Consider the following 13,198-nt stretch of genomic DNA (forward strand, 5'->3'; position numbering starts at 1 on the left):
TGTTAATAGAGAGCGCGCTTCCCTACCCAATAATAAGGTGAGTTATAATATCATATTTTTCATATGCCGAAATACACTTTTGGGATTCGCTGCAGGCAACTGGAAAACTTCTAGGGGACTATACATATGGCCGGTTTTGAAAAAGTTTTGCTCGTAGTTTTATAAAGCTCAGAGATAGGAAGTTAAAAGGGTCGAGTTATTTGGGATTTGAAAGATTTCACATGCCTTCAGGCACACTCCATTTATCAAGTGTCCTGGACACTCTACACTAGTCTAGACTCTAGATTTACTTTGCTCTTGGGATCAATTTAATTTGGAGAAACCCATTTAATTCAGGTACTGAAAAATACATGAATATTGAAAGCTAAGGATGGTTTCAAAGATTTTTCATTTTCCTGACTGAAAGAAAAGGGATCTTGTTTCAGCGCTATGGCATTCCGCATCATTTCGGTTTCTTCTATTCCATGGGAATGGCGTTGATTATGGAGGGAGTGCTGAGTGCGTGCTATCATGTATGTCCTAGTCATAGCAACTTCCAGTTTGGTAAGTGAAACACATTTTCGGTTCGAAATTTCAAAATCCGGAAATGGGTGGAAATATCCGTTTTAGGGTCCCGTGAGCCCAAAAAAGTGATTTTTAATTTTGGTGTGCTCTTGTTTCCAGATACAAGTTTCCGTTTTAGGGTCCCATAAGCCCAAAGTCCAAAAAAATGATTTTTTTTTTCATCTTGTTGCTCTCTTGTTTCCAGACACAAGTTTCATGTACGTGATCGCTATGCTGTCTCTATTGAAGATCTACCAGTCTCGTCATCCCGACATCAATGCCACAGCCTACTCCACATTTGTCGCCCTGGCGTTTGTTATCTTCGTCGGTATGGTTGGCGTTCTGGATGAGACGTTAACCTTCTATGTGATCTTCACAGTCATTCATGTGTTGGTGTGCATGGTGCTTTCCGCCCAGATCTACTATATGGGACGCTGGAAACTGGGTAAGTATTGAGGGTTAGGTAGCATACGAAATTGAATGGGAGTTCTGGACGAGACGTTTTACTTCTTTGTGTAGCAATGAGGATTTTTACATCTTTTGAGATATCTTTTCAACTATGGATCTTTTTTCATTCAATTTTTGATTAATTCCTACTTTCCTACGGTTAGGTAGCTTGCAAAAAAGACCTTCATATATGAGCGAATTCGTTAGGTATCTTAATGGGTATGGTCGGGATTCAACACTAAGTAATATTGTCTTCTTTATTTCGTTTACAGATGCCAGAGTGTTTCATAGGGTATGTGGAGTTTGTATTGCAGACATTAGATCAGGACCCAGACATTGCTGTAGACCTATGTACCCTAGTCGTCTGGTTCTACTAATATTTGGTAAGATCAGCTGCTTTTATTATCATTGCAATTTTCATCAATGGTTTATTCAAATTAAATTGATCCCAAGGGCAAAGAAAAGCAAAGAAGGGAAATTAAAGCAGCAACCTAAACTTACAGACAAATCCCAAGGCAAGGTAAACTTAGACCGTTGACAAATGGAGTGAGCCTGTGAAGGCAAGTGATGTGTTCCAATGATCCAATCCAATCCACTCGACTCGTCATAAAACTAAAACTTTAGTACATTTGTATGGCCTAAGCATTTACAAAATATTGTTGGAAAAAGCTAATATCGCCAGCCTAGTTACCTTAGATGGTAGCGCGTCTGTCTTGTAAGCGCTAGGTTGCTGGTTTAATTCCTTCCCGGGGGCGGATTTTATCCTGATAGGATAATGTTCGTTCTCTCAACGGCTGGTCTTCTCCTATCATATATTTCTTCTCTATTCGCTTTCGGGACGATAAGACCTTAGCAGTTAAAGTTCCCTCTGTCAAATTTATTGAGGGGGGGGGGAGGAAATCATTTCTAAATTTTTTTCCTCTTCCTGTTACAGTTCCCGTCTTCCTTCTCTCTTCCATTTCGGGGAGATAAGACCATAGCAGTTACAGTTCTGTTTCCCTTTCAAAACCCTTAAAAAAAAAAAAAAAAAAAAAAAAAACAAAAATTGACTATTTTCATCCTCTCTATTTTCCCCTGGCCAGGCAATCTGTTCAACTGGGCTCTGGCCGCCGCTCAGCTCCGCTACCATATGGTCAACTTTGGCACCTACTTCCTGGCCGTCTTCATGGTCAATCTATGTCTCTACCTGATGTTCTACATCACCATGAAGTACCTGTCTGGCGAGAAGATTATGGCGCATACAGGACTCTATCTGGCAGCCTCGATTCTACTGTGGACCGGAGCGCTGTACTTCTTCTTCAACAAGTCTATCTCCTGGGCTGTAAGTTTTCAATATCTTATAGAAATAATACCAGACCTCCCACGAAAAGAAACGGTATTCAAATTCAGACAAGACATGAATACATGATTGTCGTTCCCAATATCTCCACAGAATAGGCTGTATATCTCCTCTTTGTCCCCAACAAGCAGAAATAAATGCTGACCAGCTCTTAGTGTGAAGGTCTGAGTTCTAAATATGCAAGATACATACTAGTGGTTGACCCGTCCTTTGTACGGAACCAAGCATACCCGCCATTTTGAATCGGGATATAATGTGACAATTTCAAGTAGCCTATGTCACCCTCAGTACTCTTTTTAACAACCACAAACAATTTCATCAAAATCAACCATTCAGCCACAGAGATAATCGTCCCGAAAAGGAAGATGGGATTTAAGGCCCGTTCCTACTTGTGAGTTTCATCCGATTTTTTTCCGAATGTTCTGGAGGCAATGCTAAATGAAAATCTTCCCTCTACAGTCTACACACGACACGATTCCTCGATTCTACTGTGGGCCGGAGCGCTGTACTTCTTCTTCAACAAGTCTATCTCCTGGGCTGTAAGTTTTCAATATCTTATAGAAATGATACCAGACCTCCCACGAAAAGAAACGGTATTCAAATTCAGATAAGACATGAATACATGATTGTCGTTCCCAATATCTCCACAGAATAGGCTGTACATCTCCTCTTTGTCCCCAACAAGCAGAAATAAATGCTGACCATCTCTTAGTGTGAAGGTCTGAGTTCTAAGTATACAAGACACATACTAGTGGTTGACCCGTCCTTTGTACGGAACCAAGCATACCCGCCATTTTGAATCGGGATGGAATGTGACAATTTCAAGTAGCCTATGTCACCCTAAGTACTCTTTTTAACAACCACAAACAATTTCATCAAAATTAACCATTCAGCCACAGAGATAATCGTCCCGAAAAGGAAGAAGGGATTTAAGGCCCGTTCCTACTTGTGAGTTTCATCCGATTTTTTTCCGAATGTTCTGGAGGCAATGTTAAATGAAAATCTTCCGTCTACAGTCTACACACGACACGATCACCCTAAGTACTCTTTTTAACAACCACAAACAATTTCATCAAAATTAACCATTCAGCCACAGAGATAATCGTCCCGAAAAGGAAGATGGGATTTAAGGCCCGTTCCTACTTGTCGTGAGTTTCATCCGAGATTTTTTTCCGAATGTTCTGTTGGCAATGTTAAATGAAAATCTTCCCTCTACAGTCTACACCCGACACGATTTTTTTTTCCGAACGACAAGTCAGAAGGGGCCTTTACTGAATCACTAGAAAACAATCCGACACGATTTTTTTTTCCGAACGACAAGTGAGAACAGGCCTTTACTGAATCACTAGAAAACTAGAAATTAATCGTTCCCTTCTGGTTGCAGGGTACCCCAGCCGAGTCACGGACTTACAACCGGCCCTGCCTCGTACTAAACTTCTACGACCATCACGATGTATGGCACGTACTATCGGCCCTGGCTATGTTCTTCTCCTTTATGTGTCTATTGGCCCTGGATGACGATGTGAGCAACAGAGACAGAGATACCCTGCCTGTGTTTTGAGCGAGAGAGACAGAGATACGTTCCCTGTGTTTTGAGAAGGAAATCCCCGAGCTCAAGTCAGTACCCTAAAGTGATATTATAGATATAAGTTTTTGCTCCCGTAAGTCATAAGCGAGACAGAGATACGTTCCCTGTGTTTTGAGAAGGAAATCCCCGAGCTCAAGTCAGTACCCTAAAGTGATATTATAGATATAAGTTTTTTCTTCCGAAAGCATAAGAATTAGTCATATTTTCCGGCCAGCCTAGTTAGCTTGGTTGGTAGCGCGTCTGCCTTAAGCGCTAGGCCGCGGGTTCGATTCCCGTCCGTGGTGGATTTTATCCTGAACGGATAAGGTTCGTTCTCGGAACGACTGGCTTTCTCCTATCCTGTTTTCCTTCTCTCTTCGATTTCGGGGCGATAAGACCTTAGCAGTCCCTCTAAAAAAGTTTTTTCCTATTTCAACCTCCAAGGACCTTTTAAAGCAATTTATTAATTTCTTCTTCTCCTTTTTTTACCTCCATATACATATTTATTTTTTATTATGCGATGTCAATTTCCTACCTAAGTTTTTACGTTTTAAGTTTGTACCCTAGATTATAATTTACAATTTACCGTCTATAAGAGAATTTCTTACTTATCTGATAGCCAATGACCACAGACACTTCTAACTAGTTGGAAAAAATCTCTTATCTGATTGAGGAAAATTATCGGTTCTGATATGAAATCATCTTTTTTATTTCATATCTCTAACAGATAAAGTTCGTTCTCGGAACGGCTGGCTTAAAATGAGACACTTCTAACTAGTTGGAAAAAATCTCTTATCTGATTGAGGAAAATTATCGGTTCTGATATGAAATCATCTTTTTTATTTCATATTATTTCATATCTCTAACAGATAAAGTTCGTTCTCGGAACGGCTGGCTTAAAATAAAATAAATTACTGTGGTTTTTGAGGCTCAATTTTACTTATTTATAGTTTTAAAATTTAAGACTGGAGAGTTGTTTTTAAAGACTGCAATAGTGATCTTGTTTCAATTGGAAACATTTGATAACTGAAACTTCATTTTCAAGAGTTCAGGACGTTAAAGTATCAGTGCCAACTACCACGTTCATTGTATCATAATGTCATAAAGAATAATACTCAATTTTACTTATTTATAGTTTTAAAATTTAAGACTGGAGAGTTGTTTTTAAAGACTGCAATAGTGATCTTGTTTCAATTGGAAACGTTTGATAACTGAAACCTCATTTTCAAGAGTTCAGGACGTTAAAGTATCAGTGCCAACTACCTACCTTATTTAAAGTACTCGTCTACAGGCTATAGAAAATTGAAATGATTACTCAACTTTTTGCCCCCCTGTTTCGGTACCTGCTTATGATATTGACCTCCGGCCCTGTTTAAGATATTGACCTCAAACTTTTAATAAAGTGCTGTAATTTTCAAGGTCTTTTATTTAGTGTGATAAAATTTGGGTGTTCTCATTTAAGATTTCAAAGTTGACCATTTGAAAAAAAGTTCCCCCCCCCCTCGAAATAATTTACCAAATTCCAAACGATACTCAAGATATTCAGGGTGGCTCCTTTTTAAATACCCATCGTACTCAACAAAGTGTTTTAATTTTTATATAGATAAATAAAATATAATAATACTTATTTTCATATGTACATAAAAAGCTATTTTTTTTTCGCTTTTTTAGGGAACCTACTTTTTCCGCGTTTTCTTTTAAGGAACCTGCATAAGGTATTAAGCTGTGTCCACACCTAGTCGATGCTGTCGATCGACGATGTAAATCTACATATTATATTATCGAAGCAGTGTACGGTTTCAGTCGACATCGATCGATGGCGTCGACCATGTGTGGACACAGCTTTAGGAAAATAACATTTTTTATTCGTCCGACGCCTATTTGATCAAATCTGTTATCAACGTGTCATGGATGTCGAAATGTATGTAGTTGATGTTATCTTTATTTATTTGACACACAAACTCCTCTTGGTTATAAATCCACCTTTTCCACTGGGATTGTCTGTTGTTTGTATTTATCTCAATTTGCTGCTTCACTTAGTATCAATGAGGTGTGCGTTTTCTTTTCAGTTGTATGTTTGTTTAGAATATTGTTGTTTACGGCTATCCCTATGTTTATGATTTGAACTATAATAGTGACTGATTTGAGAGTAGGATTGCGTGTTGCTTGTATTCTGCAGGCTATCATTATCATCTAATTGGCTCTGCTTCTGTCCGCCTCTCTCTCTCTCTCTCTTTCCCCTCTCTCCCTCCTCTCTCCTCTCTCTCTCTCTCTCTCTCTCTCTCTCTCCGTCTCTCTCTCTCGCTCCTCCTAATACCTCTCTTCCTTCCTTTATCTCTGTTGTTTTTTCTGTATGATGGGCTCTTCAAATCAGTCATTAAGTCTCAAACCCGAGTATTTAAGTACATATCTTATACGATTTTCTCATAGCATGGTTTTCTCTGTAGAGGTTTTCTTGTAGAGGTTTTCTCGACCTTGTAGAGGTTTTCTCATATCTATTATTTTTTCTGTATGATGGGCTCTTCAAATCAGTCATTAAGTCTCAAACCCGAGTATTTAAGTACATATCTTATACGATTTTCCCATACCATGTTACCTTGTAGAGGTTTTCTCATGTGTTCAGTCGCTTCTTAGATTGCATGCTAGTGCGGTTAGTTCTCAATACTTCTCTATTTCTATTTACCTCTATTAGATAAAGAATCCGAGGCATGAAATAGTCTATTTCCTGGCATTTAGTCATATTTTTGTCGGTGATAAGAAATAGAGTGATAGGTGCGCGATACTTGTGAATTTTCATCATTTCTCCTTTATTTATTTTTACTGCGAAAAACAAACTTTCTATCGGTAATGATTTGCGGATTGTGTTATGTATTTGCTTCGTACGATTGTGTAATTTACTGTTGATGTGTAAACATTTCTTTTTCCTCGTAAAAGTACGTTTGTTTATTCTTATTATTAATTCATTTTTTTCACCAATGAGATTTTCATATTCATTTAGTAGCTAAAGTGATTTGGTGTGCACCATGACCCTCTTGACAAATAGTTTGGTCCTCGACACCCTGGTTCTCTGTTCTCTTCCTCTTATCTTTCTGTTCATCAAAAGCATTTTCAACTATCGTTATTGGAAGAACAAGAATGTTTTCTACTTCTCCCCTACATTTCCGTTTGGTAACTACGGCGCTGGCTTTCTATCTCGGATAACGTTTCATCAAATGCACTGTGAGTTTTACAACAAGATCAAGTATGATTTGAAGCTTCCCTATGGAGGACTCTACCAGGAACAAGAATGTTTTCTACTTCTCCCCTACATTTCCGTTTGGTAACTACGGCGCTGGCTTTCTATCTCGGATAACGTTTCATCAAATGAACTGTGAGTTTTACAACAAGATCAAGTATGATTTGAAGCTTCCCTATGGAGGACTCTACCACCTGATGACGCCTAAGCTCATGGTGACAGATCCAGAGCTGTACAAATATATTCTTATCAAGGACTTTGACCATTTTGTGGACCGTGGCATAGGCGAGTCAGATGCGAAACGAGATCCGATAGAGGGACATCTGTTCGGTAGTAAGGGCGAGTATTGGAAGAGACTCAGAAATAAGCTATCACCAACCTTCACTTCGGGCAAAATCAAGTACATGTTTCCACTGATTAAGAAATGTAGCGATCAACTCATTACGACCATTCGGAAACAGATTGGAGAGTCGAAACAGATGAGTCTAGAGGTGAAGGACTACTGTGCACGGTACACGACAGATGTGATAGGATCCACAGCATTCGGTATCGAAATAAACTCCTTGGAAAACCCAGACTCAGAATTCCGGCAAGTCAGTCTACTTGTCATGAAACCATCCGTTCTTCAGATGTTGAAAGCGGTATTATCTGAGCTGATACCTCTGATCAAATATCTCAATTTAAAGATTTTTGACCCACGGATCTCTCAATTCTTTTCGAATCTGGTTAAGACTAATCTATCATACCGAGAGAAGAATAATATCAAGAGAGATGACTTCCTCAACATCATGATGCAACTACAGATAGCTCAAAGAGGCAAAACACTTAGTCCTGATGACGTGGGTAAGTCATTACTCAACTTTTGTCGGCGTCAACTCCTGTCCCCTATTACCTTTCAGAATTTAGTCCAACGAATAGAAAAAAAAACTTCTCAAGTAATGGATTATGTTCTATAAATGTATTTTTTTTCTTTTTCAGAAATGACAGATGACGTCATCACAGCGCAGAGTTTTGTTTTCTTCTTCGGGGGATATGAAACCTCGTCCTCCGTACTGACGTTCTGTTTGTATGAACTGGCGCGAAACCCGGATATTCAAAGTAAACTGCGGCAAGAAATTATGGCCACGAAGAAAAAAGAGGGTGAACTTACGTATGAGATTTGTCACAAGATGAGCTACCTGGATAAGGTTACCAAAGGTTAGTTAGAAAATTAAGCTACCCATATTAGTATGTCTTCTGGACCGTACGCAAAAAGCACACTCCAAGGCCCAGGTGTAGGGGAAAACGGCCCTAAAGTCTGGGTAAGCTTTACCGAATGACTTCTACACTGTGGAGCCTAGTTAGAATATATTGGGGAAAAGGACCGTCCAAAAACGTCCTGTACCAGAGCGTATATTGTCTTTGAGTAATGAGTACCCATGATTTTCGTGTGTAGAGTCATTTACATTTTCCATTTGATTCTTATTTTCAGAAGCTCTGAGGATGTACCCATCATTGCCTCAATTGGACCGGATATCCGTCAAGAAATACAAGCTGCCCAACACAGACCTTACGTTAGACGTTGGGACCAAAATTTCTATCCCTACATTTGCCATTCACTATGACCCAGAATACTATCCTGATCCAGAGAAATTTGACCCGGAGAGATTTTCGCCCGAAAATATCGAATCCCGGCCCCACTATACTTACTTACCTTTCGGAGATGGTCCACGAAATTGCATTGGTAAGATATTGTGATTTAAAGTGGGTCGCAAACGACCTAGTGGGAATAATTGGGTTAAGCAGGTATGTAGAGTTTCCTCCGTTTTCGTTATCAAACAATTGATTTTGAACTTAAAATCATACATTAAAAGTCTGGCTTTGGGTACGAGGAGAGGCACAATATTCCCCATTACTCATTTGTGTTGAAGCAGAACAAATTTATAAAAGGCGTTGGATCAGCATAGATGCATCCGTTCAGATATGAAGTCGTGAAATAAAACTATGTCCATTATGAATCACAAAATTTTATGTTACGTTAAAACCCATAAAATACAAGAGACCTTGTTTCGATTGCTGGGGTAAAGGGATTTTCTAGTCTCATTCGAGCAGGATGAAGAAGGCATATTCTATTCTGCAATCTTTTGGTGATCCATTTAAAGTGTATCTTTGCTAATCATGTGTCTTGGTGATCTATAGAAAATGTTTCTTTACTAAATAATTTGTTCAATATTGTTGCAGGTATGAGGTTCGGAACCATCCAATTCAAGATCGGCCTAGCACAACTGATTTCTAATTTCGAGTTCAGTATTGATTCAGCCAATGCAACATTTGAATACCTGAAGGGAAGTATACTCCTGCAAACCTAGCACAACTGATTTCTAATTTCGAGTTCAGTATTGATTCAGCCAATGCAACATTTGAATACCTGAAGGGAAGTCTACTCCTGCAAACCGCGAAACCTTTGATTCTGAATGTAAAAACCTTGGAATTATGAACAATAAGAACATCTATGAACAAGAACAATAATTAAGAACATCTATGAACAAGAACAATAATTAAGAACATCTATGAATGTTTAAAACCTGTATAATACAATGTACTAATGGTCGGCTCCACAAAGTTAGTTTAAACTCCGTTTAAGATAAACTCTCGGATTATGCAATCTGATTGGCTGAAATTTTCGATTATTAGCCCGTCCTTCCTTTATTATTACGATAGTAATAAAAAAAGGTATAGTGGACGGGCTATTGTATTCGCTTCGGTGTCAGGCAGACGCACTACCAACCAAGCTAACTAGGCTGGCGCTAAGGTCTTCAGTGAGGGGGATTTTACCATCAATTCGGCGACAATCTCACCCCGCCTGAGTGGGAGCAGGAAAATCCAGCAGCATACAATCCCGATGATCACCGTCCATCCGGATATCAACCACGCGCAACGTTACTCAATTTCAGTGATCCCTTGGAAACTGGTACATTCAATATCCTATCTATTTACTTTTTAGTCCGTCCTTCCTTTATTATTACAATAGTAATAAAAAGGTATAAGGGACGGACTATTGAATTCGCTTCGGTGTCGTCTGTCACTCTGTCTGACCCCATAGAAGGACTTATCCAAACCTAGTCGACCTATATATCAAATTAAAGGTCTTTTTACCAGGAACACGAAAGTGGTGATGCAAATTTTGTCCAGAAAACCATTAAGCTAAAAAACGATTTTTGGTGGATTTTTTTCACATTTTTTTCAAAGTGCCTACAAATAATAAACAATATTTACCCAGTAAGTACTCGGTGTCGCTCGTGTTGACCTTCATCAGATCGGTCTGGTTTGTGACGTAGGCGATCGACTTGCCCTGTCGCAATTTGACCTGTTTCCAAATATCGACGAGATCGCGACGATCCTTTCGCTTGCCGTGATGACCTTCGTCGTCCATTGCGAATTCGGGCAGGAAATTGGCGCGACCTCCTCCCATGATCACCTGAAAGTTGGAGAATCGTTCGTGAACTTCTGCAAATCATGAACTCAATAATTGAATCGTACTATGAAAATCCGAGGATGGTGTTCTCTTGCCAAGGCCCACATCGGGCTGTAGTGCCGTTTGTTAAGGTAAGGTAACTAACATAGGCCCTTCCTGGGAACGATTGAAATGTCTGTGTGTGGAATAAGTTCTGTTACAAACTGTCAAAAGGTGCAATTCTAGTGTGATATGCGCTGAGATAGCGAGAGGTTACTTAGGCCAGGTCAGATATCAGGTATTAGATAGACCTGACAGACGGACCTTTTCAGCCGTACCTGTCAGGTATACCTGATAGTGAGTGGCTATCCTTAGAAACGTTACTATCGATAACCTTTGTTCGAAATCATTCTCGACTTCTCTTCTTTCACCGTTGAAACCTGACTGTTTCTATTTTACGTTCAACACCTTCGCCGGGGCTCGAACTCAGTACTGTCTACTTACGTTCAACTTGTTCCCAGGGGACCGTGTGATGAGCTGACTCGCAATATCTTCACACTCCCTCGGGTCCAGCTTTGCCTTGAGCACATGCTTGTCGCTTTCCCACTCTCGGTTTGCCGTATGCGCATACAGAGCTGCGGGTGTCGCATGCGTCACACGGGTCGTAGTGACCAGTCCGGTTGATTTGTCGCAGTCCTGAGCCCAGTCCGCAATCGTATCCACGTGGTTGGATTCGTTTCGCATCGCTTCGCAATCGTTGCGTGTTACGAGACCGGACACACCCAACGTACCTGTGGAGGGAGGGACATTTTAGGTTTGGTGATAAGACCGACAATTCGTCCACCGGTTACACATAAAGGGTGTCCCAATAAGAACGCGAGATTTCATTTTTTAATAAATTATTAGCTCAGGCAATTTCGGTGTGCTTTTAGCCTTATGAGGAGAATTGAAGTAGTCAATGTTATATTTTGGTCTCAGGCAAAAGTTATATTCTGCTCTAAAGGAAACAGTGTGTGTGCAGAACCTATTTGGACTGGAATAAGGTCTTACCATAGTTTGCTTTCACTCCTGACAGATAGGCCGTAGCTGTACAGGCGGAATCGGCAGTTATTATTTAATTTAATAGGTATCACTTCATTTTTTGGACTGGTGGGCTGCAGATCCAGTGGATCTAAGCCTGTTCCCCACGGATTACCGCACGGATGGACCCCAATCGGAAGAAATCCGAGAAATGTAACATTATTTAATAGGTCTCACTTCATGTTTTGGACTGTTGGGCTGCAGATCCAGTGGATCTAAGCCTGTTCCCCACGGATTACCGCACGGATGGACCCCAATCGGAAGAAATCCGAGAAATGTAACTTCAGTGGGGAATTATTACGATGGATCTATAATTCAAAGATTAGAAATCAATATTTTGTACCCCGCCTTTTATTCACTTCATAATTTGTGTGCTCCTCCTTCACGTAGTACCTACCTTTCTTTCCCCTCAATGCACCCCTTGAAAATCCGAGGATGGTGTTCTCTTGTCAAGGCCCACATCGGGCTTTACTATAGGTTACTTAGGCCAGGTCAGATCAGGTCTACCTGATGGTGTGTGTGTTCATCAGGTATTAGATAGACCTGACAGGCGGACCTTTTCAGCCGTACCTGTCAGGTATACCTGATAGTGAGTGGCTATCCTTAGAAACGTTACTATCGATAACCTTTGTTCGAAATCATTCTCAACTTCTTTACTTTCACCGTTGAAACCTGACTGTTTCTATTTTACGTTCAACACTTTCCCCGGGGCTCGAACTCAGTACTGTCTACTTACGTTCAACTTGTTCCCAGGGGACCGTGTGATGAGCTGACTTGCAATATCTTCACACTCCCTCGGGTCCAACTTTGCCTTGAGCACATGCTTGTCGCTTTCCCACTCTCGGTTTGCCGTATGCGCATACAGAGCTGCGGGTGTCGCATGCGTCACACGGGTCGTAGTGACCAGTCCGGTTGATTTGTCGCAGTCCTGAGCCCAGTCCGCAATCGTATCCACGTGGTTGGATTCGTTTCGCATCGCTTCGCAATCGTTGCGTGTTACGAGACCGGACACACCCAACGTACCTGTGGAGGGAGGGACATTTTAGGTTTGGTGATAAGACCGACAATTCGTCCACCGGTTACACATAAAGGGTGTCCCAATAAGAACGCAAGATTTCATTTTTTTAATAAAGTATTAGCTCTGGCAATTTCAGTGTGCTTTTAGCCTTATGAGGAGAATTGAAGTAGTCAATGTTATAATTTGGTCTAATAAAGTATTAGCTCTGGCAATTTCGGTGTGCTTTTAGCCTTATGAGGAGAATTGAAGTAGTCAATGTTATAATTTGGTCTCACGCAAAAGTTATATTCTGCTCTAAAGGAAACAGTGTGTGTACAGAACCTATTTGGACTGGAATAAGGTCTTACCATAGTTTGCTTTCACTCCTGACAGATAGGCCGTAGCTGTACAGGCGGAATCGGCATGCAATATCTTCACACTCCCTCGGGTCCAACTTTGCCTTGAGCACATGCTTGTCGCTTTCCCACTCTCGGTTTGCCGTATGCGCATACAGAGCTGCGGGTGTCGCATGCGTCACACGGGTCGTAGTGACCAGT

The 13,198-nt window shown here is 40.5% G+C and overlaps 3 protein-coding genes across 4 annotated transcripts in view; 2 read left to right on the forward strand and 1 right to left on the reverse strand.

Annotated features, from left to right (window-relative positions):
• Positions 1-4,657, forward strand: part of LOC103511579 (SID1 transmembrane family member 1-like) — a 32,132-nt gene extending 27,475 nt beyond the window's left edge. Inside the window, exons 9-13 of the mRNA XM_026825396.1 lie at positions 749-988; positions 1,263-1,373; positions 2,073-2,311; positions 3,714-3,905; positions 4,013-4,657. Coding sequence (XP_026681197.1) covers positions 749-988; positions 1,263-1,373; positions 2,073-2,311; positions 3,714-3,890 — 767 coding nt within the window. The 3' untranslated portion in view covers positions 3,891-3,905; positions 4,013-4,657. The remainder of the gene's footprint in view (positions 1-748; positions 989-1,262; positions 1,374-2,072; positions 2,312-3,713; positions 3,906-4,012) is intronic.
• Positions 4,658-7,184: 2,527 nt separating this feature from the next.
• On the forward strand, positions 7,185-9,479 carry LOC103511718 (probable cytochrome P450 6a13). Of its 2 annotated transcripts, none has more exons than XM_026825402.1 (4): positions 7,185-7,974; positions 8,110-8,328; positions 8,603-8,854; positions 9,352-9,479. In XM_026825402.1, the coding sequence occupies exons 1-4, from the start codon at positions 7,260-7,262 to the stop codon at positions 9,477-9,479; spliced, it is 1,314 nt and encodes a 437-aa protein (XP_026681203.1). In that variant the 5' UTR covers positions 7,185-7,259. The 2 variants fall into 2 exon arrangements, with proteins under 2 accessions (XP_026681203.1, XP_026681205.1); XM_026825404.1 differs by having other exon boundaries at positions 8,606-8,854.
• Positions 9,480-9,947: 468 nt separating this feature from the next.
• On the reverse strand, positions 9,948-12,750 carry LOC108252698 (membrane-bound alkaline phosphatase-like). The gene is made up of 4 exons (XM_026825316.1): positions 12,377-12,750; positions 11,069-11,355; positions 10,387-10,588; positions 9,948-9,973 (listed from the first exon to the last, which is right to left on the reverse strand). The coding sequence occupies exons 1-4, from the start codon at positions 12,618-12,620 to the stop codon at positions 9,948-9,950; spliced, it is 759 nt and encodes a 252-aa protein (XP_026681117.1). The 5' UTR covers positions 12,621-12,750.
• Positions 12,751-13,198: the final 448 nt, after the last annotated feature.

Source organism: Diaphorina citri, unplaced genomic scaffold (genome assembly GCF_000475195.1).
Source record: "Diaphorina citri unplaced genomic scaffold, Diaci psyllid genome assembly version 1.1 scaffold34, whole genome shotgun sequence".
NCBI classification, from domain to species: Eukaryota; Metazoa; Arthropoda; class Insecta; order Hemiptera; family Psyllidae; genus Diaphorina; species Diaphorina citri.

Bases quoted from the DNA above. Each gene is read 5' to 3' on its own strand.
- LOC103511718 (XM_026825402.1), top strand. From the start codon at position 7,260: ATGAACTGTGAGTTTTACAACAAGATCAAGTATGATTTGAAGCTTCCC. The intron at 8,329-8,602 runs GTTAGTTAGAAA...TCTTATTTTCAG, and splicing joins CCTGGATAAGGTTACCAAAG to AAGCTCTGAGGATGTACCCA. The intron at 8,855-9,351 runs GTAAGATATTGT...ATATTGTTGCAG, and splicing joins TGGTCCACGAAATTGCATTG to GTATGAGGTTCGGAACCATC.
- LOC108252698 (XM_026825316.1), bottom strand. From the start codon at position 12,620: ATGCGAAACGAATCCAACCACGTGGATACGATTGCGGACTGGGCTCAG. The intron at 10,589-11,068 runs GTAAGTAGACAG...TCCAACTTTCAG, and splicing joins CCCCTGGGAACAAGTTGAAC to GTGATCATGGGAGGAGGTCG. The intron at 9,974-10,386 runs GTAAATATTGTT...GCTCCCACTCAG, and splicing joins CGACACCGAGTACTTACTGG to GCGGGGTGAGATTGTCGCCG.